The 26,825-nt window shown below is 34.7% G+C and overlaps 5 protein-coding genes across 22 annotated transcripts in view; 2 read left to right on the top strand and 3 right to left on the bottom strand.

Annotated features, from left to right (window-relative positions):
• The window catches only part of LOC107225945 (focal adhesion kinase 1), a 38,002-nt gene extending 30,042 nt beyond the window's left edge, over positions 1-7,960 (top strand). For 7 of the 9 annotated variants that reach the window (XM_046735520.1, XM_046735518.1, XM_046735517.1 and 4 more), the window contains 7 exons: positions 643-786; positions 1,525-1,674; positions 2,250-2,349; positions 2,501-2,732; positions 2,822-3,107; positions 3,211-3,574; positions 3,862-7,960. In XM_046735520.1, the coding sequence (XP_046591476.1) occupies positions 643-786; positions 1,525-1,674; positions 2,250-2,349; positions 2,501-2,732; positions 2,822-3,107; positions 3,211-3,552 (1,254 nt within the window). In that variant the 3' untranslated portion in view covers positions 3,553-3,574; positions 3,862-7,960. Of the gene's footprint in view, positions 1-642; positions 787-1,524; positions 1,675-2,249; positions 2,350-2,500; positions 2,733-2,821; positions 3,108-3,210; positions 3,642-3,861 lie in introns of all 9 variants that reach the window. The other 2 variants (XR_006903555.1, XM_046735519.1) reach the window with 2 other exon arrangements.
• Positions 7,889-10,581, bottom strand: LOC107225946 (sister chromatid cohesion protein DCC1). Its single transcript, XM_015666589.2, has 8 exons — positions 10,447-10,581; positions 10,186-10,362; positions 9,820-10,021; positions 9,532-9,724; positions 9,105-9,321; positions 8,829-8,938; positions 8,419-8,602; positions 7,889-8,192 (listed from the first exon to the last, which is right to left on the bottom strand). Exons 1-8 carry the CDS (start codon positions 10,464-10,466, stop codon positions 8,087-8,089), a joined length of 1,209 nt encoding a protein of 402 aa, XP_015522075.2. The 5' UTR covers positions 10,467-10,581; the 3' UTR covers positions 7,889-8,086.
• LOC107225947 (elongin-C) lies at positions 9,692-14,689 on the top strand. 6 transcript variants are annotated; one of them, XM_046735525.1, is made up of 4 exons: positions 9,692-9,825; positions 11,483-11,545; positions 12,214-12,404; positions 12,502-14,689. In XM_046735525.1, the coding sequence occupies exons 2-4, from the start codon at positions 11,513-11,515 to the stop codon at positions 12,641-12,643; spliced, it is 366 nt and encodes a 121-aa protein (XP_046591481.1). In that variant the 5' UTR covers positions 9,692-9,825; positions 11,483-11,512; the 3' UTR covers positions 12,644-14,689. The 6 variants fall into 6 exon arrangements, with proteins under 6 accessions (XP_046591481.1, XP_015522078.1, XP_015522077.1 ...); XM_015666592.2 differs by lacking the exon at positions 9,692-9,825 and adding an exon at positions 10,503-10,599; XM_015666591.2 differs by lacking the exon at positions 9,692-9,825 and adding an exon at positions 11,115-11,270.
• LOC107225943 (biogenesis of lysosome-related organelles complex 1 subunit 2) lies at positions 13,332-16,356 on the bottom strand. Its single transcript, XM_015666584.2, has one exon. It carries the CDS (start codon positions 15,676-15,678, stop codon positions 15,172-15,174), a length of 507 nt encoding a protein of 168 aa, XP_015522070.1. The 5' UTR covers positions 15,679-16,356; the 3' UTR covers positions 13,332-15,171.
• A 2,676-nt stretch (positions 16,357-19,032) lies between these two features.
• Positions 19,033-26,825, bottom strand: part of LOC107225944 (RNA-binding protein fusilli) — a 39,667-nt gene continuing 31,874 nt past the window's right edge. For 4 of the 5 annotated variants that reach the window (XM_046734828.1, XM_046734831.1, XM_046734830.1 and 1 more), the window contains 2 exons: positions 22,948-23,153; positions 19,033-22,804 (listed from right to left, as the gene is read on the bottom strand). In XM_046734828.1, coding sequence (XP_046590784.1) covers positions 22,658-22,804; positions 22,948-23,153 — 353 coding nt within the window. In that variant the 3' untranslated portion in view covers positions 19,033-22,657. Of the gene's footprint in view, positions 22,805-22,947; positions 23,154-24,432; positions 24,503-26,825 lie in introns of those variants that run through there. The other variant, XR_006903427.1, reaches the window with a different exon arrangement.

Here is a 26,825-nt window from a genome sequence, read left to right as displayed (position 1 = left end):
ATTACATCTGATGGTACAGTATTACCAGAACTAATTAAAAATTTGATGACCGAAAACAGAAAACTCTCATTCATAATTGAACACATGCGCTGGCAAAACTCACTGAATGAATGGTATGCATAATCAACGTACTGTCAGTACTAGTAATTCTGTACTGCAGTGTATGCCGATACGTTCCAATATTATTCTACGGTTTATTGCTTGGAATTCAAAAAACGTAATTGTCGTTCACCATTACTATAATATTGTAGAGACAAATTCGGACCTACTACAGACTGACTTCTGAAAGTAACTGACCACTCTGAAATCAGTGTTTGATCTTTTAAATTACAGGTTTCTTGATATTCTCCTGATTATGAGCTAGACTGCAATTTTCAAACCTAAATATAGATTTAGAAGTGCATAATTTATATAACGGAATAGTTCCGATGCCCGATGAAATTGTTCAACTCTTACAACCTCTTAAATGCCGAATTCGTACAAAAAGTATATATGTTTTGACGAAAATTCCTACATTTAGCAGTCCAGTATGACGATCCCCTACATAAATTATTCCCTATAAAAAATTACTTGGTTGTTATGATCGTTCTATAATTATTAAACTTACTGGTCTCATTAATGTAGGCGATACTTCTTTTACAGCGAAACACACAATCGCAGGTGTTCGATGGCGCTATCGAGCACTTTGGTCATAGTGTGGACGATGAACAGAAATTACTCGAACAAAGACTACTAGAACAGCAACGTCAGTCCGAAGAAGATAGCAGGTGGCTCGCGAGAGAAGAGGTAATGTCATGGTGGATCTATCTGATCGCAAAGTCTACGGAGTATACCGTTAGACATATTTGTCTATTATCAAAGACTATGCAAAAATAGTCAGTGTAAAAAATGGTAGTAGCTTACCAATCTGAAGATGGACTGTGGGATTAGATGAATTTACCAGCAATTAGATGTGTGGCTGCAAAGGGACATTTGCACTGTGTAAAATACGATTTGAAACAGATGGATGAATTAAAGTTTATACATCTTTGTACAGTTTATGGTTATTGTTTATAATTTTTGCTGAAAAATTTAATTCGATTTTCGGAAATTTTTCCAAAAATCACGTTAAACGCTTACAATTTTGAATCAATTGATTCATTTTTAATTCACACCATGGGGCAGAAGTGGGCAATTAAAAAAAACTACAATTCACCGATACAATTACCTGGTGCGCTTAGTTGGATAGACTGGCAATTTCATAAGTCAGATTCCAATCTCCTGTAAGTGACTCGAGTGAGAGGGTCAGCTGCAATGGTGTGTAACTGAATACTGCACCGCATACAGCAAGTTGTACATTCTTCTGTTTTTTTTTCTTTTTTTTTTTAAATTTTAATTTTATTTTATTATTTTTTTTTTTTAACCAATCATATAAATACCGCCTGCTGTAGAACACAAGCCTATAACTAATGCCACTGACAATTAACTTTTAAAAATTTTATGCCTTTTCCAAATATCTATGCTAGCTTGTATTAACGCTTTCAGAAACGACTTTCGATCGCAACTAGTGGCGATGAAAGTGGAAGTCCTCTAGGACCTCGTTCGGTGACCCAATCACCCAGTAATGAAGCTACACCCGTCAACACAGGATCCCTTGGTCTAGATAAGGGCTCTGATAAAGTTATCATCGTCAAGGTGATCATATCGAAGTGTATCTTTCACGCGATTATATTTCAACGCTGTTGAAGTCTCTTGCTTGAACCAATATGAATCATCTCTGGAGAAATATATTCAGTGCCTCTAGTTTTTGAAAATTATATGCTATAATTTGTACACAGAATTTGCTATCTTGCTTCACTGTTTATTTTATTGTTCTTTGTGAAAGTGCAAGCGTCGCAATGAACTATACTTATGATATATATTTTACATTCATGTGTAACCATAATTAAGCTTCATTGCATGGACTGAAAGTTCTTAACAGCTTTGCTTGGCTGGAAAATCAGTCGTATGTTGAGACCAATAAGACTACCAGGGTTTCACGTGTTTTTATTGTTTCATAAACACTCTGAATAGTTGATACATTCCACAATTGAAGTTTGAGCATCTAGTATAGTTGACTTTTATTACTTCCCTTGTGTCTTTTTACAAGGAATTGTAAAAAGATACTGTATTTACAAGAGTCTTGACAAGCAACTGCATTATCCAACTTGTATTATAATACAGTACAATATCAAATATCAGCTACTGGAGTATCGACATATTATTTACAGAAAATGGAACCGACACCGACAGCCGATTTAGATAGGACTAACGACAAAGTATATGACTGTACAACGAGTGTCGTCAGAGCTGTTATGTCTCTTTCCCAGGGTAGGAATACAATACATTATTTGTGTTTTTTTTTAAATCCACCAACTATCTATTTGCAATTATTTTCACCTGTCATTGGAATGATATCCGATATTGTGTCATAAAGTGTTATTCAATACCTATTGCTAAAACATTAATTACAACATTGCAGGTGTGCAACAAAGTAAAGCCGAACAGTATCTTGAGCTGGTAAGAAAGGTGGGCGTGGAACTACGAGCGCTCCTCACATCTGTGGATTCTCTAATGGAAATCTTACCGGCATGCGCGCATCGAGAAGTAGAAATGGCTCACAAAGTTCTGAGCAAAGATATGGCTGAACTTGTTTCCGCTATGAAATTGGCCCAGAGCTACAGTGCCACAACTTTAGATGCAGAGTATAGAAAGTGAGATTGGATTGAAGTATTTATTACTTTTCAGATACATTGATCTTGTTAGTCCTCTATTAACTTAATATTCTAAATTAAATTTTCAGAGGCATGTTATCCGCAGCGCATATATTGGCTATGGATGCGAAAAATCTTCTGGATGTCATTGACTCCATACGAATCCGTTACCCGTATGTTAACGAACAAATTTGTCAAAGAGTGGAGGGATCTAGTGAGCCGGAATTGTCTGTAGAAAATAAAGTTCATTCCAGCCAATCTGGAGAGATACTAAGAAGGAGTCAGTCAACCGAACGGCATGGATCAATGTTTAGGCAAAGCCAAAGTGGAGACGTGTTGCACAGAATGGGCCAATCGGTGGAGAGAACACCTCAGGTAAAGTGTGCCTAGAATGGTAATATGTTAGGTTGAAGCTAAAGTAATATAATTGTTTGTAAATACCTCAGTTGCAATAATCAATATTATCTTTGTATTCCAGGATAGCCAATCAGATGTTAGTTGCAATTCTACGATAGAAAGAAGACATCATATGGTGACGAACAGTTTGGAACGTAATTCGACAGCAAGAAGACAAATGGCGACTAATAGTTTGGAGAGAAAGAGGCCGTCCCTATCATGCAATATGGGGATTCCTGGCAATCTGGCCAATCTTCCGCCGTTGGTTCCGGTTTCTTGTAGCATAGTCCAGTCAGCTACACCAGTCATACATCCGAGTCATGTGGGTGGAACTGCAGTTGCCAACCAATCTTCTTCCATGTTTGCAGTTCACAATGAAACGTACAATGAAACATCCAACGAAACGCTACCAAATGACAGCTAACAACAGGACAACTTTAATCCAGGTGAACAGCTTAGAATTCCGTTTACAAGGTTGAATACTGCTACAAAACATTCTTGATCGATCGATCGGTAAATAAAAGTTTTAACATTTCCAAGTTACTAAATATTTCACTGTCCGTTTAAAAATTCAAAAATTGAACCTACCTAAAAGAAGCTGTTCTAAGCTGGCGACTAAAAGAATTAAAACTATGTAGAAAAGATACTTAAAACATCGATATTTGTATATTTCTGTTGAATATACCAGTATTGTATACAAAAGAACTAATTGATATATTTGAATTTGTTGCAGGAAAGAGTGTGACAGACTTAGCTTGTATGCAGATAATCGCTAGGCAGTAACTACTAAGTTTATGTCCTTCGAGTAGCATTCTCACATATGATCAGTGTTCCTGCTTCTTAGCTCTTTTATACTTTTCAATACAAAACCTTTTTGTCTGTGCGTACTTATAGACAGGATTGTATTTATTAGTGTAGTTTTAGAAAGATTTTTTAGCAAATATGAATCTATAGCTACCTATATTAAATTGGCAACTCAAAAATTTTAGGATCATCGTGAACATTTACTGTAATAACATCACGTGCAGAGAATAACTAGATCATTTTTCATTGCACATATTTCCGTAAGCTGAGACATTTTTGTAATTTAGAAAAGAGAAATGTAGCTAAACTCACTATGTGTGCGAGCTTGTTTGCGATATCAAAGGAAGTAGAAATGGTAGTTCAGATATATCTGACAGAGTTGCGCAAATACCTGTACGTACAATTAGTGAAAATAGTAAAACTAACGCGACTTGATTGAACACGTAGAAGGAAAATTACATTTCAATGATTACCCACACCTTCATGGTTGTGTGTAATATACTCAGGATCAAAAGTATACTGTTAATTGTTGCCAGATGAAGAATAGCTCGAGGTATTTAACAGTCGCACGTAAATAAAAGTGAAAACATACATGTTTGTAAAAAAAGCCCCCATCATCAGTTATGATACATGACTCAGTTTTATAGACATTATAATTTTACAAGATTGTTTTTAAAACAAATTTATCTATCAAACTAACAAAACAAAAATATCTATGCGTGACTAATAAAGTTTTGTAAGGTAGAATTGAATCCCGACTGCACAATTATGTGTACAATTTAATCGAAGAAGTCCATTCGCGGTAAGATCCTACAGATATCTGACTAGCATGTACTTGTTGTAATACATATGGAATCTAAATGAATATTCGGTGCGTTGACAGCTCCTAAGACAAATATTTCTACGAAACTTCTAATCGTATTTTCTCCCCCTGTCACAAAAATTTCTCACACTATTGGAAAATTGTCACACGTTTGGAGTAGAAACATGACGAGGATAAAGAATTTGATTTTCCATTAGCAGAAAAATGATACGACCGCAATGAAAATTTTAAGAAATCAAATTTTTGCGTTGATATGATCCTTCAAAACATTTTCGTAGGAAATTGTTTGGCTAACGTTAACTTGAGTTATTCGCTTACATCCATATTTTTGGTAACATTAGCAGAAAAATGAATGTCCAAATCACGAGTATGTAACTGACCAATAGCGGTAAACAAACGAAAAACAATTGCTAAATAAAAATTCAAGTGCCAACTGAAATATATTTATTGCGAAATATTGGGATTATTACTGATTGAATATTATTCATTGTCATGCCTTTATGACCACGATTAGTAGACCAGTATTTTATAATACGGAAAAAAAATGTCACAAAGTAAATTTGGTAGTGATCAATGCATTAATACGAATACTAGAAGGATTATTTTTGATTCGCAGTTGAAAACAAGGATAAGTATCTTGGTCTACAGTCCATGAATACGGAATTCAAGCGGCCTATGTAACACCACTATTATATCACTTTCGGGAGTGGAAATTAATCGTAACTACCAGAGTCGTCACATTTTTAAATATCATTCCGTGTAGATATTGGCGGTATTGGCCAATAAATCCCATACGCTTATTTTTATGCTTCTCATGCAAAAGCTAGATATTGCGCTACTATAAGCGTCTAATATCAAAATATCGTAATACGCTAAGCTATTAGGGGCAATTAAATTTTCGAGTCATTGAATACTCCGCTTCGTGCAATGGATTTTGTACTAAGAGTGAGTTTGCTTTACTTGATTTGAAAAAGATAAGTGCGAAAAGTTACGTATTGAGCAGTAATCGAAGTACGTGTATTCTTGCATTTAGTCAATTATATTTTCTGACTTGAAGATGTATTCATACAAGATTCAATGCTAAGCAATGGATAATATTGAGACGTATGGTGATCCAGAATTAACATACTTCCCTTTACCAGTGGATTCTTTCTAAATATGTAGCAAAAATGACTAATAAACATATTTCGAGGGATTGAAAATTTTATAATACAAGCTATTTCCATTACCCAATTTTATAACAGAAATGAGCTGATCCCTTCACATGCATAGGTATGTAATAATGCATTAGAAATTTCATTATTATACTTTTACAAGGAACCCACTGGCATAGAAAGTTGCGATCTTTTAGGATCACCCATGTATGTGTCTGAAAGTAAACGCTAAAGATTGCGATTATTGTAGTATTTATGATTATTATGATTAAAAAAAGAATAAATGATAATTATAACACGTTTTTTGTAAAAATCGAAAGGTTTAAACAAATGTTACTATCGAAATTGATATAGTGAATTGTACGTAATTTAAAAATATTGTAAGAGTGTCATGTCTGATAACTTATAAGAACTAGTTTTACTTATTATTTGTCAATACTGCATCGATATTCGAGAAGTCAGGTGATTAATTGCTACATTGTATATATAAAAAGAATAATTCAAGTCCGTCGAGAGGCATGGCAACTCAATGCAGTATTAATGAAAATAATGTAATAGTATATCTTTATTGAGTTGATTCAGAAACAAATAACCTGCAATTTTCCACCATGGTCACTCCTAACAAATTTGTTTAGGTTGAAAGAACAATTCCGTTAAAAGATGAGCGTTCTACGTTATATCGAAGATCGCGCTTAGTTGATTTTTCACTTTTATACATTTTTTTAAATTTATGAAGTATCAATGAAATTTTTTTTCTATTGCTTACATCAATCATAACATCAATTTATGTTAGAAAAAAGACCCACACTTATTATAATAAGTCTCTAGTTGATGTTTGTGAAGTGTGTCTGATGACATCATTAAATCAATCTCATAAAAAAGTTATAATTTAATATGAACTCTTAATTTAAAAGGATAAGATTCCCAGTTGAAGTGCAACACGTTAGTAAAAGTGATACACGTTATCTTCAAGGATTCGAAAAAATATTTAAAAAAAAAGCTGCACAATCAAATGAGCATGATCTTCTTTTGACAGAATCTTTCTTTTAATCAAAACAAACTTTTTAGGGGTTGCCACGTTGGAAAATTATTTTTTTCTGAAATACCCTAATCTATGTATTCTTCATTTTTCATTTATAAAAAGACATTTTACTTCTTCATAATATAATAAAATATTGCAAAGTGACTTTATAATTCGTAAAAATGTAAATTTATTTAATTTTACGTTGAATAAGATGCTTAACAGTATAATTTAGTTTCTTATCATATTAATTGCATCCTCCTACTGTAGAAGTGGCTAAGGATATACTGAAATTTCAATAGACATTGATCTGGTCTTGACGACGATACCTGGCTGGTTTTATAGCAATGCAATATGTCACACCTCCACAACGGACGTTTGTACAACGTTGATTTACGTAAAACACCATAACTACTTAGCAAATATACATTTCTGATATTTATACCATCAACTCTCGAACTTATAGTGGTAGCGTAATAACTTGAAATGTACTAGTGCTCTGTTACAATAGACATCCAAGTGTTTTTTACACGCAAAAGTTCAGACTTCATCCCTGAACGAATTATGGTGTTTATCTATATTATTTTGTGGTTTCGACCATAAGCGAACAAGTGTCAGACCCTGCGACGATCGCAAATAGGCAACACACAGTCAGTAGAGGCAAAGTCCAACACCCTGAGCATACAGCACTTGGACTACAGAAGACGTAAAATAAAAGTAAATGAAACCAAAGTGATTAGTTGTAACGAATGCCAGATATCTGGATGAACAATAACTAATCAGCGTAGGTTGTTAAAGCTAATAATAAGACTACATGCTTTCTCTATCCAATTTTAGCAAAACTATACAAAGATAAACGGCGAAGCAGAAAAATTGCTAAAATACATATTCATGTAACCAGCAATTGAATGAAGTATTGGAATTGCATAAACTGTAATCTCATTTAAAAAAATATTTGTAAATTTGTGTAAATGTTTATTATGTATTATGAAATACATGCAAAATAAATTATGCATATGATTTGATCAAAGTTTTTTTTCACTTTTTTCTAGTTATGCCGCTGTGTGTGCATTTTTCTTCATCCCTGGGCAAATTTTGCTGGATTTTTGAACCATCCAACTTGACCAAGAGGCCTATTGCCAATCCCAGTAATAAATCACTTACAGTGCTTTGAACTGTAGTACTTGATACCATTCGACATTGAAGATCTAGCATATTTGGTCAACAAGCCATTAACGTTGGTTTTAGTTGTTGTTAGATCGCTGAAATAAGAAAATGTGCTTATTTATTATTGAATACTATACTTAAAATTAAGCTGAAATATTATCCCATCAACATCAAGTTTTGAGTGTTTATGTTATGATGATTCTAAATACTTTCGTGAAAATATAAAATTTCAAAGATTAAAAATGAAAAGGTAAAATTCTAATTTTACAACCTATAATACAGAAGCATTTTATTATTTACATGCTATTCGCAGTTACTCACAAAATATAAGGGGTGATTTCTTCAATTGTCCACTTTTCCTTTGTTTTGAAGAGCTCCTCAAATCTTTGATTGATCCCATCAGGCAAGTCTGCTGCTGGATAAGAGATGATTTCTTTAACATTTTTCCGAGTATTGAAAACAATCAATGCTATACCACCCAGCCACGAGTCTTTGGGTTCCATACCTAAAATATTTATCGAATCAATAGTAAATATATCTGTTTCACCAAGCAATGATGAACCGAGGTATGTTTCACAAAACAAGACATTCGTTATTATAATATTAACAAAATATAATGAAGCTTTACTCGTGATGCAGTACAATCATTCCCTACTGTGAAGAAAAGAATTCTATTACTTTACTAATAAAATACTTCAAATGATGCTCTACTGTAATGTTACAAAACGTACAGTCCGGAGTTCCTATTTTCCAAGCTTCCATAAACTCATCATATTTGTTGACAGGTGATGCTGCTAAGAGTACTTTGGCAAGGAATTTGCAGACCTTCTCTTCGTTGTACCTAGAACATCACACAATAACTGATTTATGAAGAGAAAGAAAAAAATTCAGTGAATATGGTGAAATTTTAGAACATTCCAGGAATAGTCAATCCCAACCCAAAGGGAGATTCTAGGTAACAAAACAATATTATCTGCATGTATTACTTTTACATATGGACTACGAACCTGAATAACGATTCCCCATTTTCTTTGGTTTTTCCACTAGGCTCGGCATAGGCATGAAATAAAACTTGGAATACAGAATCTGGGATAAGTTCCTCCAACAAAGAGAATGACATCTCCTTGTCTATTTCGTCCATTTCCCAAGAGTTTTCATCTATTAAATCAAGCATCAGTGACAATGCATGTGTCTCGTACTCAAACGTCAAAGATCGTAAGTAACCTTGAATAATAAATTACAATAAACCAATTACTCACTAAAGCAGTAGTTAAAGGTAGCGATATAAGCGATTTTTTGTTCCAAACTACCTTTTTCAGCATGAAATTTAAAAAATTGTTTTCCAATTAGGGCTGTCTATTTTTGTACAACAGTATTAACAGTATTGTATTATATTGACCCAAAAAGTTACATACAAGTTAATAATAACCTAACCATTAATGTTGACAATCAAGTAACTGGACAGTGCCTCTCTGAGTTCATCCTCACTGGCTTGTATCTCTTGAACAAGCTTTTCCCAATTGTACAGTGTTGTTTGGTCCACAAGGCTCTCACACTCTTTCCCATTGAATGCCGAGGATGCTAACACCTTGTGGAGCTTATTCAATCGTGGTCTGCACTGGGAAACCTGCATATACATATATCATTAGTGTCTCAAACAGACTGACCAAAGGGGAAGAAGTGTGAAAAACATATAGTGATAAGTAGCAACTGGTAATATACCTCAAAGTACGTATAAAAAACACCCTTGACTGTTGTTTCTTGCAAGATTCTACAAGTGCCTGCACTTGAACCTGTCTCTTTTGAAAATTTACAATCTGGGACAAGCAGCAAAGAATTCGAGGTTTCAGCTTCCTGTAAGTCATATGTTCTGTTTCTAGAACAAAGCACGACCGATTCTTCTTCAGAGCCTCGAAAAGTTAAGCTGAAATTTAACACTACTTAGAAGATAATTGATTTATGACACGACTAACGGTCTTTTTGGCAAATTGGACACACTGCGCTACCATTCGCACAGAATGTACTTTATTTTCTTCTGTCTAGTGAGTCGAATTTAAAATAACTTTGATACAACGTATAGTTACGCACCTGTCACCTTCTTTAACAGCTTGTAACAAATGAGAATCTAATTCAAGTAATTTAATGTGCGAAGTTTGATCACTTTCCGGTGAAAACTGCAGGACTTGGGTAATTTCGGTCAGTTCCGTTTCGTCGAGTTTTGACAGCGTTATCACCTTCTGTACGTCATCCGCTGTTCTTCTGTACCTGTTTATGTTAATATGCAAACACAGTAGGCAGTGAATTAAATTTAATAATTTACTTCACTGATTTACCGATTCTTTAACCTACTTCTCTTTGACATCTGCCATAGCGCGTATCCTGACATGCTCGTATGTATGATAATATGTGTACAGTGAACGCGGTGTTCTTCCCGCCAGTACCGTATCTGGAGTGGGGCAAGTAGGCCCTTGAACAGAGTCTGGATTCTACCAAATCGCAATGGTAAATTCTTCGAATTCATACCATATCAATGTTTTTGCGTCAAAGGAGAATGTTTTGGAGAGGTGTCGTTCAGAATTGTGTATAGTGTGTGGCTGTTGAGCCCCTTTTCGCGTTTTAGATACGTGGACTTCGATATTTGGAGATACATGCGACAACGTCGAAATCGACCAGGGCATCCACTTAACGGTTTTCCAATTCAAAATCAAAATATGTACGCATTCAGAAGTAGAATACATTTTTTTTAGATCGTTTAATTTGGGCGTGCGACGAGAATAAATTACGAGTTTCGCCGTTTTTCGACTGATACTTTTGATCCGCTGTTCGCAACGACTTTGTACTATGTGCAATCGTTTTCTCTCGGAAAACTACGTAGATATACCGTCCAAATAAATTGTTTTCGGTGATTTTTACAATCAGCCAAAATTTTCCTTAATAAATCCAACGCAATTGGCCTGTTTTGATGCGATCTTACAGTGCTGCCATCAGCGGTTGGTGGAGAAATCGATAGTTAGAACCTGATTGGTCTGTATTGCGCTCTTGAAGAAATCAAAAGCGTGAAACGAATGAAACCAGCTGAATTTCAGTCATTTCAGTACAACAGCACACGGCGTCCCTGTGACTGTGGGGTGATTGACTGTACTGACGTTTCGTTCGTTCATTTTCATTAGCGCGTAAGGTGTACAAAATATTGTAAGCTGGTATATTATTCGGGTAACAAATTATCAGGGAAAATTTCAAGTCTAGTCTCCTTAGTTATGTCCACAAGGCTCGTAACAGAGAAAATAGTTTAACTTTTGTTTGCTGCTGAAGACTATACAAGTTCCTAACCTCAGATTTATCGAAAACTGATGACTAATAAAACTATGTATTGTCTTTTCCGTAGTCTATCTGTGAACCACCAGCTTCGTGAGAAATGTCAGGAGAAATGAACATGTCCGCTGACAAGGTAAGTTATGCTGATAAAACATTCCACTTTTTTCCCTATTCCCATTAAAAAATTTTTTCATCACGAAAACTTTTGAAGTGAAACTGCCCGAAGGATTAATCACGTGCTTAGTGCAAACTCGACCTTGGTCCAGGCAAAACTAAATAAACACCACCACTTACTAACCCCAAATATTTGTTCATATCAAGCTGAATGAATGTGTTGAAGAAGAGAACGAAAATGCAGACGAGGAAGAAGAAAAGTCTCATGACGATCCAAATGTGGTACCTATTATCGTACCTATTAGTAGAAATTGTTGAATCCGATAGGTATATACAAATACCATGGCTTTGATACTTGGCTATTGGCTTAAAAATTAGTAAGTTCAGAAGCATCGTTGAAGTTTCAACATATTGAGACGTCCTCTCAGGGAACATGTTTTTTGCTAAGTTGCGCATTCAGGAACATCGCCAAATTTTTTTTCTGTACATTTACCACTGGCAATAATTGATTCTAATCCACGCAATGTAACCTTTGACAGCATAAATTGTTGTTCTCATGAAACTGCGATACAGGCACATAATTATATAGCCATGCAGGCTTGATAACCAAGTAATTGATTTATCATTTAAACACTTATTAGAAAAATTTAGACTGCCAGTATTCAGTATATGTATGTTTGCTTGCAGGAATTGGGGCCAGTTTATGGCGGATGTGAAGGACCCGATGCCATGTATGTGAAACTAATCAGCAGCGATGGCCATGAATTCATAGTGAAGCGGGAACATGCTCTAACCAGTGGAACCATCAAGGCAATGCTGAGTGGTCCTGGCCAATTTGCTGAAAATGAGGCGAACGAGGTCAACTTCCGTGAGATTCCGTGAGTTATAGTATATTTAAAGCCCAGAAATAATATCTGCAGTACCACAAAGCCTAAAATGACTTTCAACATCAAGATAGTTAATTATTCCTTTTAGGTCTCACGTTCTTCAAAAAGTCTGCATGTACTTTACATACAAGGTACGTTATACGAACAGCAGTACAGAAATACCAGAATTTCCAATAGCACCTGAGATTGCTTTAGAACTCCTTATGGCTGGCAATTTCCTTGATTGCTAAATAATACTACCAACTGAAACTCAATATGTCAGAGAAACATCCAGGGTCGTGATCGGATTACTCAGGGCTCATCGATGTAGATTTGAACTCTAGATACTTAACGAAATTTATCAGATTAATACTTAATAACGGAATATGGTGACACGGAGAAGAGTGCAGCACATCGAAATAAACCTGGAAGAGATTAGTCTAAGACTTTGACTTCACATAAACCCTGTCAGTCTGAAGTGCTGGATGAATTGTCATTATGTCTAGGCGTAAGGTTTTACATCAAGTTATCACGTCTGAATTTGAATCATGCAGAGCTGGTTGAAATGCTAAAATTTATTTATTTCGTTGATATCTGATCCTTTGTATGTATACATGTGAGCCAATATTAATATTTCATACAAAACTATGTCTGTTGGAACATAGCCAACACAATTTACAAATTTATTTTAATGCTTTGTTCACAGTATCAAATTCATTTACAGATTTAAGAACAAATGCTTGTATGTAAAGATTATAAATTCGTTAAAAATAATAAAAACTTTTATAACCATTAAGACTGCTGCCGATTCATAGCTGAATATCTATTAGCTCACTAATACACCATGATCTAATTCAATAAAATGCTTTCACTAAGAATTAAATTATTCAATCTATTACTCTTACCCTGCCGAATACTGAATAATTTTTCAAGTCTGCCAATTCATATCTTTGCAGTACAGACAAAAGTTGAATCTGTTTACATAATTTACTTAACAGTTCAGATTTTATCATTTATTGCTTAGTGTTCATCGATCTATGTAAATACCTATATTTGCTCCTAATACGAGGAAAATTAATTGAACAACCCAATTTTATTAAATTTTTTATGAAGCGCTATTAGACCATGCCAATGAGAGAATTAGAAAAAATTTATATGAATAAGTGTGAGCATGGATATATTGATGATAGAAAAATTTTCAGAGTCCAAAATAAAATGAAAATGAAAATAAAAATGATCTTGAAATGCTCATTTTTTCCTTTAAGAATCAATCCAATAAGTATATTCAAATAAGCCAATTCCTCGGTCTAAGTTGGATAATTCCTTAGAATACGCCTGTGGCAAAAGGTATCTAAGTGCTCAAATATCCATTGCATTGCTATTTATGTATTCTTGCAAGTTTGTCAAGCTGAATAATACCCAATCCGCTCATAATAAAGTTGAAGTGACATATCTGTGCTACTACACATAGAAGTGTATAGGGGTATAATAATGTGATTAAAGTAGGAATTGTCCACACATGTATCAACTTTTTCGAAATTCTATACAAACAATAGGGTGAACAGATGATGACCCTTGTTGAAAGAAAATTTAGACAAACAATTGACTTTGATACCATCAAGCTTCGTTTGCAACTGCCCGGTCCCAACGAAACTTTTATTTATGCACAGTACAATGTGATATCACGTATGAGCATGTTATTCAACCAATTCAAATACACAAGTAATTTACAGTAAGTGATGGTGTACAATAATACATTTGAATCAAATTTAATAACAAATTGCCATCAATTTTCTGTATAGCAGTGTGTGTCGAATCCCATCATATTAAATGTCAAATTACTTACAAGTTATTTTATATATAGCCATAAGCTTCATCTTAACTGTCCCACCTACATCTTGAGAAGAATTTATTATGTCCGATGAATAAATGTGATTTTTCTATATAACAGATAAAGTTCTCGTTTATTCAAATTATACCTAATGCAATTATATATGCTAAAGATAAAATATTTCATGAAATGCATTTGTAATGAGAATAAATTTTGCAATATTTAGTTAATGAGACCATTCTAGAGAACTTAAAAGTCACTTCATGCCGTATGTTGACTGTTCTAGGAGAACTCCCACAGTGCCAGTGAAAGGTCTCGTTCACTGAATATTGTTACTGATAGTCTTACAATACTTGAATGTATAGCTAAAATTACGAACAACAAAAACATTGTATTTGCAAATTGTTTTTAAAACATTCTGTTCCGTATGATATTGCACATGAAATTTGAAACACATGATACTAGATTATGGTATCAAAAAAGCGTTCCCAAATAGAGCTGAGTATGCTATGGACCACCAGAACCTATGTTATTAATATTATTTCCTCGAATTCTTTTAAATTGCTAGAAATACGTAATTCCAAAGATCATCTTTGTATGTCAAACATTTGGAACAAGAAATAGTACTCTCTTTATCATACAAAGCTGTAGAAAACTTTTTGGAATCAAGCTGGACACGTTGACTGATCGTGTTTAACTGACTATGAATGTTAATATGTGTGTGAAAATGTGTTTCCATAGATAGATATTACAAATGGCATTGCGCCATATTCATCAATTGCTTTGAACTAACAGTACCTACGTATAACGAACATATCAATAGAAATATACAGGTTCCAAAATCCTACAGGAGAAGTAAGAATGAATCTTTTCTTTAATCTAATTTTAACAGATTTGGATTACGTCAGATTGTCATTGAACATCTGAACAATGTAAGATTGAGCACCCTCATTTAATCTTGCCGTCCTTTTCAATTTCCTTGTATTTTGCTTCTAATCGCTTGGAATAAGCTGCAAGCTTATAAGCTGCTTGCTCTAATTTTGTAACGCTGTCCTCAATCTCATTAATATTATCAAGAACTGGCTGTAATTTCTTGTATTTTGAGTTGAGTGCTACCATGACGTGGGAAACGTTTGAAGCTATTGTTTTCAATTCGGCATACTTTCCGATTGCTTCGTTGTTCAAACGCTCAAGTAGGCGATACTCAGCATGAGTCGCGGTCAGTTCTTCTTGAAGGTATTCACCTGTCTTTTGAAACATGGTATTAGCCAAACGACTCAGGTTAGGATCATGAGGATCCAAGGCCTCAAAACTGCTCGTACTTGTCGATAAAGTTGTACCACGTTTTGGTGATTCGCATCTTGGATTTTCATCAAAGTCTACCACATTTCCAATATCTATCAAATCTTGCGGCATAGCTGCATCGTCTCTTGCCTGACTTTCGATTGATGTCATAGTGTTATTTCGATACAGTCAACCCACTATACAGTTAACATAGACCTGATAAGTTCACGTCCTTCGCTGCACGAGTCACCTTGTCATATTTCTATACATTCGGACTTTGATGGAATATTTACTAATATTCAATTCTGCCCAGCGACGTTAAATTCAAACGGCCCGAATAAAATTTCACTCTGCACACGAATCACTGAGGATTGTGAAACACGAACAAGTGATCAAAATCAGATGAATTTGCGCACGCGCATTGGCCGATACAAAACACTGCAACCTGTCGAGCCAAGTTCACAAGCAGTGGTTGACTAAAGAATATAAAGACAGCTGCCCTAGTGTTGGCTCTAAAAAATGGGCTTTGGTGTGACAGCCGAAAATCGTCGTGCGCTTGCGCCCCCTGAGATGTTTCAACGGTAGTGTTGAGAACTTATGGCAGAACATCAGAGAGTTGACGATTCCGACATGATGCTGGCTGCATTCACTTTTCGAGTAACACAGTCTTCTCAATGGCAAGCCCAAGCCAGTACTTAGCCTGTGTGTACTTATCGACTTGTCGGCGATGCAAGAAATTGATAATGAGAATAAGTTTCTTCGAAAATTCGTAGCAAAGCAGTGATTTAATCAAAGTATAGGTACCCGAGAGAAGAATGTATACATAGATCATAAATAATAATAGATCAGATGTAATAATGATGCAGAGAGCAAAAAGTACATGTGTATATGCGGTCCATGTACGATATTAATATATATGATCCATTTACGATTAATACGTGATGCATACTATAAATTTTATAATTTTCAAGGAGCCAAACTAGATTATCTACAATAATCGGCTATAATATGAAAATTGAAGAATTATTCATTTCGAAATGGGATTCTATTCGACACGCCCTTGATGTATTCCATAACATTAATATTCATAATTATTCCAACAACTTTTTATTTGCTCTTTCGATCTTGAATTTTCGTAGGCATAGAATTGAAACGCTGTTTTAGCCAGTCGCAAGCACGGTCTTACATACAGGTCTGGCAACGAAGGTGGTGGGGGTGGTTCATTTCACGGCCGGTTATTTATCTCACTTTGTGGCCGCCAAGTCGGTGTTGTGATCGGGGGATGGATAATCAACGCGTGCGCAATGCAGCGCCAACCTAATAATAATATTATTATTGTTATTACAAGTAATGAATTGTTATAAATGAAAGTAGTTAATATAAATATTAGTGTGATATAATTATGATGAATGATATTTGTATGGAGACTAGAGGCAAATAGTATCATCTCCGTTTCCTATTTTCAGCCGTCATTATTGAAATTTATGGTTTACTTATCAAGTTATGGAATACTTGTATCGCTTGCGTTTGAATTAATTCAGGCGCTGACCTAACCGAATAAACCACCAAGCTTGATTAAACCCCAAGCGGGGCTATAACTTAAATATTAGAAGAAAATGTAAACAAAATATCTATATCAATCTCGTTCATTTTAAGGAAAAAAAAAATATAAATTTCATGTATATGTACGAATAATAAATCTACGAAGGTAATAAATGAAATAAACGTATGTTGTCTAAAGAAACGGTGTTGTTTTTATTGGTTAACCAATTTCGATAATTTTTTAAACCGCGGTACGGCACATGGTTTAACCATCTTTTTTTTTAAAACGCAACTGCGTTTCACGCGTATGTAAGACCGTGAGTATGATGCACGCGCTGATTTTAGGTTATATGCTTCATTTCAAATATAATTTCGGTGGCACATTTTCATCCCTACCCCACGTACATCTCTAGATAGCAGCGCATGGCTATTTCAAACACTAAAAACCACGGACAACAAGAGAACCACACCGCTCTGTAGAAAATTGGCTTCGTTGCCAGACCTGTATGTATCACATGAGACCAAAAGTTTTTTGCCCAAAAAAAAAGTAAGGCTAACCCCTTTGTGTTTTTGGCGAAAATTTTCGCGATTTTGAAAAGTGCTGGAATCAATTCTTTGGCGCACCATATCGACGTAATTTTGCGAGAGAAATGGATTGGGCGCAATTCCAATACGCTGCGATCAACGCATCAAAAGTTACAGCCAATAAACGAGATCCTGTGTTTTCGACATTTTTCAGCAGGTGCTTTTTTGCTCGCCGTTTCTCTCCTGTTGGTCCTACGCTCTTTTCGCTGCGTTTTCTGAGTTCCTGAGGGTCCAATTAGTCGGATAAGGGTCATTTAAATCGAATCTGAGAGCAAAAGTTTTTTGCCCAAAAAAAAAGTAAGGCTAACCCCTTTGTGTTTTTGGCGAAAATTTTCGCGATTTTGAAAAGTGCTGGAATCAATTCTTTGGCGCACTATATCGACGTAATTTAGCGAGAGAAATGGATTGGGCGCAATTCCAATACGCTGCGATCAACGCATCAAAAGTTACAGCCAATAAACGAGATCCTGTGTTTTCGACATTTTTCAGCAGGTGCTTTTTTGCTCGCCGTTTCTCTCCTGTTGGTCCTACGCTCTTTTCGCTGCGTTTTCTGAGTTCCTGAGGGTCCAATCAGTCGGATAAGGGTTATTCAAATCGAATCTGATTGTCAGAGAGAAACCTATGTATGACCGTGGCTGCTACGAATGTCGGTGCGAACCCGTTATGTAGAGTCGATAGAGCAGAACCCTCCTACGCTCTGAAGGCTTACGATCACGGTCTGTAGTTGACGCCATTGAATCGAACGATTTGAAAAGCTTAAAGTTAGTAGTGATAGATAGTAATTTCAATCATGCGACTCACACATGGTGAATAAATTTGATATTTCTGAGGCGAGAAACAAAATAAATATTACGTTAGAAGAGCGCTGAATTAATTGTATTATCAAATTATTTTCCATTCGGTATCGACGGATAAATTTAATATTTGACAATCTTCGCGATGATTCGTAGTATCGAATAATGATATTCATGTAGAACCACTTGCTGTATTCTGAAATGCCACTGGTTCACTGACTCCAAATATTAATACTTAGCGCGATAAGAAAAAAAATAAAAAAATCGTTGCAGTTACTAGTATCCAACGAAACTACATTTTAATAATTTGGAATTATAATCCGGTTCAAATCACGACAAATGAAAACTAATACGGCAGATTTTGTTAGTTTAAATGCTTTTCTGTGTCACTTGACCGATTATATTACCGTGAGAATTCCACCACACACCGCATTACATTTATAAACTGGACTAACCGCAACAAATATACCAACGACACGAGCGGGACACGACGATTTCACAATTAAATTGGAAATTAAGATGTCAGGATGGCAGTTTTTTAAGCGGGTGCCCTGGGAAAAAGGGCTTGATACCCGCATTCTATTCGCAGTTCTGAACAAAAACATTAATAAAATTTTTCATCTTATTTTTCGGGTAATAAGAAATAGAGAACATTTGAAATTGAATGCAATATTTGAAATTAGTGATGTAACTAATATAAGTAGGCACCATATTCAATGTTACATTCGAAAAAATTAATTGGCTATTGGCAATTTTCTGTTGAATGCTAGACTAATTATACCAATATATATTTTCTCACGCTTAACATTGAACATGGTGCTTACTATCTTATGCGACTGATTTCAAATATTTCAATTTCAAATATGGTCTTTCATTATTTTGTACAAGTATAATATGTTAAAAATATCTCCTAAGGCATTCAATAAAAGTAATGATAAAATACCAAGACATGCAGTAATACCTCTATACGACCTAATTTTAGCTGTCACTTTGTGTAGTTTTTATTTGAGATGCGTTTTACAATTACGATACTAGCTCTAATTAATTATGTAGTTTCAACCACATATAACAATTAATATTTAGAACACTAGGCATTTTAGACTTCCATGTCACGGATGTGTTTTTTTTTTTTTTTCTCAGTGTATGCTAATAGTAATATACTAATTGTGAATCACACCATGTTTCTTTTTTCTATGGGATCCACTCTTAGCTTCCCAAGTTCCAACAATCAGCATCAATGCTTTCGTGTTGTACAATGAGTTTTTATCGATAATTAACAACTGGCAATGTACGCAGCATAATCTTTTTTTGGTGAGACAACCAATTCTGGAAATACTTGAATTCCATTCCGATGGATTTTTCACGCAAAAGAATTTCTATGTTCAGGAAATTTTCTCGTAAGAGAAGAGTAGCATGATAATTCAAATATTGACCAATTAACAATTCATTTTTAATTCGAAATAGTTGCCGAGTGAGTGTAATTTGCATTTCTTGTACATGCAAAAATGCATAGAATGCACACAATTCTTATACAACACTCGAGGCAAAACTCTGCTAATGTTGATAATCACCCAATTTTGTCAATATATTAATAATTTATATTGCTGTTATTGCAATGTGCTGCTTTGCCCACAAAATCAATCATTATAAAATTTGACTATAATTTAAGTAATTATACATCTAATAAAATCTATGTATGCGATATATTAATTTTTGTAAATTACTTAATTCACATCTTAGTAACAGATTAACACGAGTGTAAAACAGTTTTCGCAGCCACTAGCTGTAAATATAAATAAAAAAATTTCCACGACTTAGAATTATATTGCTTGGCTAGACAGTTTTGGGAAAGCGGCACACACTGATCAATTGCTACAGCTGTCCAGATGTGCGCAAATGATACGAATATCGTATGCTCAATACAGCTGCAAAAACTGTCATTTCAATTGGCTAACTACATTTGCTACAAAATATATTAATATAACATATAAATATACGGGTATATTTTTGGAGGGTGCGTGACATCCAAAGTTCAAGACTAAGATAAATATTAAAATTGTCCACCTCCGTTTGATAACAAGTCGAATAAAAAGCAGGAGACAACGGAAATGCAAAAATATATGTATCAAGATGCGTGGCTCAAGCTTTTGATTAGTTATCGACCCAAATTCGATTAGAATTACAACAAGGGTGAAACGACACAGAGCAGGCATCATTTTTGGGAACGATTTAGATACTCTACGAAAAAAACAAATACCTGAATATTACTTACATCTATCATGGACATGCATCCAGGTATTTTCGTGGTTTTTGTAACAACAATAAGAAATTCAGTTTCTTCTAAGCGAGAAAAAGTAAATTGGTATTGAATATTGAAAAATGAAACAAAAGCTTATTCGGAACGCCTGTCCGTTTGAAAGTTTTGCCGTTCGCTGGGCCGATAAGAAACCTTGTACAAATTACACCGTCAATTGTAACTTTATGCACTTTTCGTGGTCCTTAGCGGTATTGCAACGTACCGGCCTATTTGTATTGCACAAAATATAACCCACGCACAGGATTTTTATTGCACCTGTCGGGCTTAATTATATTTGAAAATAGAAGAAGAGGACCAAGGCGAAACAATATCTTGCTAATCTATTATCTAGTATATAAAGAGGATGATTGTTTACTTAGAATTAATTTAATCAACAAACTTAAGAAATAAATGATATAATAATATAAACTATTTGGATCACGTGGTCTCAAAAACGGTTAAATTGATAAAGTCGAAGAAAATACGTTGAGGATAATTAAAAAATTTGGAATCTTCTCAACTGCACTGTCGCATAGGTTTTTGAAAGGGTAAGTATGCCGTTGAAAATGAAATTCCATTTTCATTGGGCTGTCGAATAAAGAAAAAATTGAGAGATGGCATATAACGCGATAATCGGGATAAACACCCAAATAATGTTCGCATTGTACAGATTTTAACGGAATCCTAAAGAAAATTTCATTTCGTACTAGTGTAAAAATTAATAAATTTAATGAGAAATATGTTCAACTCGCGCGATCAGAGACTTAATGGGTTACCGCCTGTCACAGCCAATGTATTATTTATTTCGATACAGCTATAGGCAACCTTCAACTGATTCCAAATAAATGGCATAGGTGTTGCATCAAACGAATCGAATTAATATAAAGCTTGGGTAAAAATAAGAATATTCTCTTTAAAATCCGCTCAAGACAGTATTTTAAGACACTACTGCCTGCTGCATATATATATATATATATATAGAAAATAAAATAATTCGTTGCATGCTACTCTGTGGTTTCATTAGCTAACAGTATAGTAATTATACGTAGTAGTAATAGTCAATAGTAAATAAGAGCGGTATTTTAGGATACATAAAAATGCAATCAATAACTTAATATAATAAGTTAACAATGGAAATCATTATACTAAAAAAGATTGTTGGAAGACTTTTGTGATATTTGCTGTTTCCTTGATTATACTTTGCATTGTTCTATACTCTCTTGGTACACAATTATATATTATGCATTTATCAACTTGTCTATCAAATAATACAAATTTCTGTTAAATGTTCAACCAGTGACATAGATAAAAATTCTTCAAGCACATAACATGTCGTACCATCGAGGAGCACAATCTGAAATATTGATAAGAGTAACGAATATATTAGATTCTTTATATTTACCTATAAGTTAAGCTATCTGATTATTCATTAAAATATTTTCATTGCGCTATTAACAATAGTAAAAGTATTAAAACTAACTTTTTATGTTTAAAATCTATTAGGTTGATAATCTGTGGCCTTCTTATCTAGTACTCCGACATTGCAGAAATAATTCTGTCGGCATGTTCAAACAAGATGCTAATTTTTTCTCTACACTTTGTCCCATATACTTCAGTAATGATTTGTACAGGGAAAGCGAAAGGTAAAAGGCTGGCATGCCTTCCGCATATTAATATTTTTTGGAATATTTCAACCTTTATCGTGAGTGTAACGCACAGACGACTGTACGAATATATTTGATATGTATAAAATTTAATATAATTTTGTAAGATTAAGGCTGTATCGACCTTTTCGTCTGATTATTCGATAGAACTACGGGAGGGACCACAAACGATTATTATCATAATATCACTTGTATGATACATCAGTAGTTTATGCTGGGCGAGGCAAGGTGTTGACTTGATTATTTCTTTGATCGAACAAGTAGCCCGATCAAACCATGAATAATTCGATGTATTGACTACGCGGAGCATGTAATGGTGGTAGCGGAATACGCTTGTCTATTTCAGGTCTTGGTATATGAGCATCCTGTATCCTAGGCTCTGGTGGGCCCAGGTGAAGGCATTCTGGGGAGGTCAACTGCAATAAGATACGATTTCGAGTTTTAGTTCAAACATAAACTTCACCTCGCTATCAATAGTGTTACAAACATAAAGCAATACACTTTCATTGACTTCAATTTTAAAGAATATTTGTTATGAGATATAATAAGAGATACTCACCAGAGTAGCTTGCTGAGGAATCGGTGCTATGCCGCCAACGTTAGCTGGGTTATAGTAATTGGTTGGACTGACTGGTGGTGACGGGTATGGCCAATAGAATATAGGTGGATATGCGGGTGCAAATTGCGGTGGCCCCCGAGGTAACATTGCCGCTTGCGCAGGATATATCGCACCTGGTCCAAACGGAGGCGGCATCATTGTACCTCCTGAGGAAGAAATAGTAATGTTTCACTTAGTCACAATTTGAGAAGTTTGATCAAATAATATAAAAGTTATGAAAATGTGAAATAATTTCATGGAATCTGATTAACGTGTCTAGCTTCCAACTCTAAAGAAGTGTACTGCGTCCAGGGTAATTGTTACAAAATGGTAGTGTATAATTGCTCGCTGATATTTTAGAAATAATTTAATTTGACTGGAAATGTTATTGACGTTTACAATTTTAAAGACGACAGTTGATACCACAGACAAATATATGTGGCAGGAAGAAAATAAGTGTATAGCTTTTGCAAAAAAAAAGACTTTGTTCAATTTGGAGGAGTAATTAACTGTATTTCAAAGCCACAACTTGAGTTTGAAAGTAGTCGTAATTATTAAAGTTATACATACAGATATATCTACTAGTAAAAGCTTTTTCCATCATTTTAATAACAAAGCTTATTGCTATATTATTTTTTACAAAGATCATTCTATGTGACAATATAAAAGTAGGCAGATTTGTAGCAATGTATAATAAATTCGTTATAGAAAGCTACCAAACGAGTAACATTAGCCAATTAACCAACGAACCCATGATTCTATTTACAAATAAAGTCTATGGGCTATTATACCCATACAGTTAAGTGTATAGCCTTAACGTGGTTTTGTGCAGTGATAATTTTAGAATCGTGATTCGTATTAGTGCAATGGTAATGACAGTGCTCTGAAGAGGCGCGAAGAATTAAGTTCCTAATAAATGAATTTAATTGTCCGACACTTGTCAACTGTGATTTGAATCATCGAGTAATGAAGTGATAAATATTCTGAAAAGAATCATCAATGTCATAAATTCTGAATGCACATAGAATTTCCATGACGTTCGGTGGGATGCAGTCAAATAATAAAAAAAAATAGCAGCAAGTCTCTTTAAAGTGTTGAGAAATTGAACAAAATAAAAATACCTTGAATGTAAAAATACAGGGCATCTTTTATTATTATCAACTGTAAACCACCGACAGCTGATTCGGGATGATATAATGATTGGAATAATTGGCCTACCTGAAGCACAGAAGTTAGTATACGTACTGTAGTCCCGCTACCATACCGCCATCGACACTGCACCACGCAACATACGTTAACGTCGCACTGACCATTGTAAAATTCTGCCCCTATCCCACCCTCTGCCCTCCCTCTGCCAACCAATCCCCACACTTTCTATGTCCAATTGTCCACAGACCACAATAAGCTGTTTTAATTATTTATTCCATCCCCGTAATGTTTTCTTACCACACCAATAATCTTCGCCGTTCAGATAGTCTGCTCCTTTACCACTGCTAACCACACTAACATCCGATTACTTGAAAAAAGAGAGATTTTGTAAAACTGACATTATATTTCCCCGCATTATGTGCCTGTAGAACACGTTGAGTTGAAACAAACAAATATACAATAATACATTGTTTATACAGATTACAATACATACAAGTTAATGCTGTTATTTTGTGAAATATACAAAAGAAAACGCGTCTGTATTCCCAAATGTGACATTCAATATCATTTTGGGAATAATATATCGCAGGTCAAGCGGACAGAGTAATATAGCAGGGATATAGTAGCGAACACCGGAGTTGGACTCGGCAAGATAGCGAGATAATTATGGTCCATCCACCAGGCAGAGCCCCGGACACACCATAAAATACCATAGGACCATCAACATTGTTGCTAGGAATCACTAATATTTTTAAATATATTTTCGTGACTCGGATACCTTGGCTGCACATGCCTCCAACCAACAATATTCAGAAACCAACGCTCCGCTACAATAGGAGCTAGCAACAAGAGTCAAAACTACGTTAATTAATAATATTGCTAATGTTGCTCCTTGCTTTTGAACAGAATAAAATGTATACTAAATGAAAATGATCATCGTTGTGACAAAGTGATTTTAATGATACTTTGTTAAAATGTTCAACAGTAATCTATTATAGCCAACCCACAATTGCAAATAATTTTTGCATCTGCCTAACCAAATCGTTTAAGGGTAACTGACGGCCTGATTAAAAACTATAATATATCCTAGCGTAGAGATTTACCATGTAGACACAATTACACTCTGAATTGTCCAGAACGAATAGATCAAATAAAATTTTCTGTCATAGTGATAATGAAATCAAAGAACATCAGTTGAACGAAGTCTGGTCGTTGGTTTCTGAAATATTTCAATAATTAGGTAGTAATTATTCTCACCAAATATGGTGTGATTACAGTCCTATAAGAAAGTGACACCTTCACTAGATGCGCAAGTTGTATAGTTCACAATTTCTTATACATTCAGTGGACACCAATATTGCACTTCATAAGTGAATACTAATATACAGAATTTTTGCGAATTCTCATCAATTGACCTCATTTTATTTAAATTTTCACTGCACCGTCGAAAGAAGAAAATCGTAATTGAGTGTCGGCAAGATAATAATAAGAACTGAATGTGATCATAGTGATATTTGAAAATATGATTAGGCTTAGGCATTCTTTGTTACTTAAGTTTTCATTAGGTTTAACTATGAGATTTGTAGCGGTAATTAGCTAACATTGATCGTTGCATAATTCAGTTCTGGAATGTAACAGAAAACTAACAAATACTCATGATGAAGCCAAAATCACATACTGTACATTATACCATGGAAAATGTCAACGGAATATCTATGGCACCAAATGGTTTTTTGTTAACTAAACTTACACTTCAGAGAATACGAACAGAAAATTTGACAGTTTAAAAGAGAATAGAGGCTGCAACATGTGTAAAATTGACCTCAATTGGTACCTACTAATACCTGCGAATCCAGTGAAGTATCGTAAATAACGGAACAGGAATGTGATGATCGTACTTTTTGTAAGACAGTATGCATATAAAATGCATTGTTATAAAGGGAAGACCTCTCAAGGTTGGCGACTTAGAGAATCTCATGTTGCCACGAGTTACTCACTCCAAAAATGTCCCCCCTATATAAAGTAAAAGTTATTCTTTCACACTACTGGTTTACTCTGAGAACACTGAGGGTAAAAAAAAAGTTTCGATTAATACATTTTCATCTGACTTATACATGTGCATAGTGTCTTATATTAACCACATTTCTTTTGCAAGGTGAATCTATTACGATATACTGATACTTATTTGTATATCACCATAAAAGTTGCAGGTGCAGCAGCTTTCTTTTCGAAGCAAATAATAAATTTGAAGATTCACCGTTACTTTTTAGCCGACTGAGACTGAGCAGCGCATCACTGCTTACTGTAATGGCTTGACGCTAGTAAGTTCCAGTTTATCTATTTATGCAGTAAGCAGTGATTAGACTGGCCGAAGATGGTCTTGTTTGATAACATACCCTCAATTTTTTTTTCAGGAACCGTACGTGAATTGCGCAAAGGCTCTTCAGGGAAGAAGCACGAATCTTACATAATTTTTACTGGAGCGTTTCACATAATATTTTCCTATTTCTTCCAATAAAGTTCTGCCGTTATGTACATGCATAATCTTACACAAGTGAGGGGAGATCGGCGATCGATAAAAATTGATGTTATTCCTACACTTAGAGTTAAATATCCAAGATTTTATCCCGACTTTATTTATTAATCACCCGTTGTATGAGTTCAGCATCGTTTTCACAAGCAATCTACCT

This window comes from Neodiprion lecontei, chromosome 3 (assembly GCF_021901455.1).
Source record: "Neodiprion lecontei isolate iyNeoLeco1 chromosome 3, iyNeoLeco1.1, whole genome shotgun sequence".
NCBI classification, from domain to species: Eukaryota; Metazoa; Arthropoda; class Insecta; order Hymenoptera; family Diprionidae; genus Neodiprion; species Neodiprion lecontei.
The sequence above is the reverse complement of the archived record's forward strand: the minus strand, read 5'-3'. Positions and strand labels throughout refer to the sequence as shown.

Bases quoted from the DNA above. Each gene is read 5' to 3' on its own strand.
- LOC107225947 (XM_046735525.1), top strand. From the start codon at position 11,513: ATGTCAGGAGAAATGAACATGTCCGCTGACAAG. The intron at 11,546-12,213 runs GTAAGTTATGCT...GTTTGCTTGCAG, and splicing joins TGAACATGTCCGCTGACAAG to GAATTGGGGCCAGTTTATGG. The intron at 12,405-12,501 runs GTGAGTTATAGT...TATTCCTTTTAG, and splicing joins GTCAACTTCCGTGAGATTCC to GTCTCACGTTCTTCAAAAAG.
- LOC107225943 (XM_015666584.2), bottom strand. From the start codon at position 15,678: ATGACATCAATCGAAAGTCAGGCAAGAGACGATGCAGCTATGCCGCAA.
- LOC107225946 (XM_015666589.2), bottom strand. From the start codon at position 10,466: ATGGCAGATGTCAAAGAGAA. The intron at 9,322-9,531 runs GTTAGGTTATTA...TTATTATTCAAG, and splicing joins CTTGATTGTCAACATTAATG to GTTACTTACGATCTTTGACG. The intron at 8,939-9,104 runs GTTCGTAGTCCA...GTGATGTTCTAG, and splicing joins AATGGGGAATCGTTATTCAG to GTACAACGAAGAGAAGGTCT.